The 1,157-nt window shown below is 32.8% G+C and overlaps 1 protein-coding gene across 1 annotated transcript in view; it reads left to right on the forward strand.

The window, feature by feature from the left end:
- LOC123009984 overlaps window positions 1-1,157 on the forward strand; it is a 20,268-nt gene that overhangs the window by 10,836 nt on the left and 8,275 nt on the right. Inside the window, exon 3 of the mRNA XM_044406588.1 lies at window positions 1,048-1,154. Within this exon, the coding sequence (XP_044262523.1) occupies window positions 1,048-1,154 (107 nt within the window). The remainder of the gene's footprint in view (window positions 1-1,047; window positions 1,155-1,157) is intronic.

Consider the following 1,157-nt stretch of genomic DNA (forward strand, 5'->3'; position numbering starts at 1 on the left):
TGGCGCAAACCGGAAGTCGCTCCGGGTTATGGRTCCGGGTACAGAGCCATTTTTAGTTTTTTCAAAAAAAAATTCATATCTCAAAAACTATGAGTCTTAGGTCAACAGGGTTTATACAGGCGTGTTCTCCGGTTAATTTTACATATAGTACTAGTTTTTCATAAGAATCAAAAAATTTTGATTTTTGTTCAAAATCGTATATAGTGCTTATACTTTTAGCCTTATTCTTAACTTTATTACTCAATATCTCAAAAACTATGCATCGTAGAGTATTTTAACTAGTTGCATCGTGTTCAGCGKGTAATTTTACGTCTAGAAAACCATATTTCAACCGTTTTTACGATTTTTAGTAAATTGACTATTTTTACGATTTTACTACCGCTCACCTTCAAAAARTCAAAAAATTCAAAATTTTTGAAACTTGACCCAATGGCGTTTTATGCACTTATTTGAGTCCTTAAGACCTCTAGGTATGTAAAAAACGTAAAATAGATCAATTTTAAAGTTAAAAATTTTTTTGATTTTTGTCGAGATTTTGGTCGATTTTTGGCACCCGGAGCGGTCTATTGACAATAACTCCGGACTTATTGGAGATAACCTCTTATATTTGGTACCGTTGGAAAGAAAATTTAATTTTATATCGTATATAAAAAAGATCAGTGCTCTACGATAAATAGTTTTCGAGAAAATTTCTGATAGCGTCAAAACTATTAGGAATTTAGCAGTTTTTTTGACCCCAATCGATGCCCCGGAACATTTTACATAAGTAAAGTCCAAAACATTAGTTATTTTCAATATAGTTTAGTCAAAATTATCAAAACAAAAAAGAGTGAAAATTTTTAAATTCTTTACTTTTACTCAATATCTCAAAATTTAGTCATCGTAGAGCATTTTACCCCTAATACATTGTATTCAACGCGTGATTTTACGTCTAGAAGATCAATTTTAAAAAGTTGATCATTTTTACGATTTTTATTAATTAATTTTCAAAAACATAAAAAAATTGCTTTTTTAACATTTTTGTTCAATTTTGAAATTATTAATTAGCCTGCTGGTACAACGGCCAGCTCCACGACGAAGGCGTCCACGTCCCCACGACCGAGCCGTGCCTCAACTGCACCTGCAGCCGCGGCAGCCTCCTCTGCTACTTGCGCGTC

Source organism: Tribolium madens, unplaced genomic scaffold (genome assembly GCF_015345945.1).
Source record: "Tribolium madens isolate multiple individuals breed KSU strain unplaced genomic scaffold, Tmad_KSU_1.1 Scaffold_19;HRSCAF=116;Tcas5.2_LG9, whole genome shotgun sequence".
NCBI lineage: Eukaryota > Metazoa > Arthropoda > Insecta > Coleoptera > Tenebrionidae > Tribolium > Tribolium madens.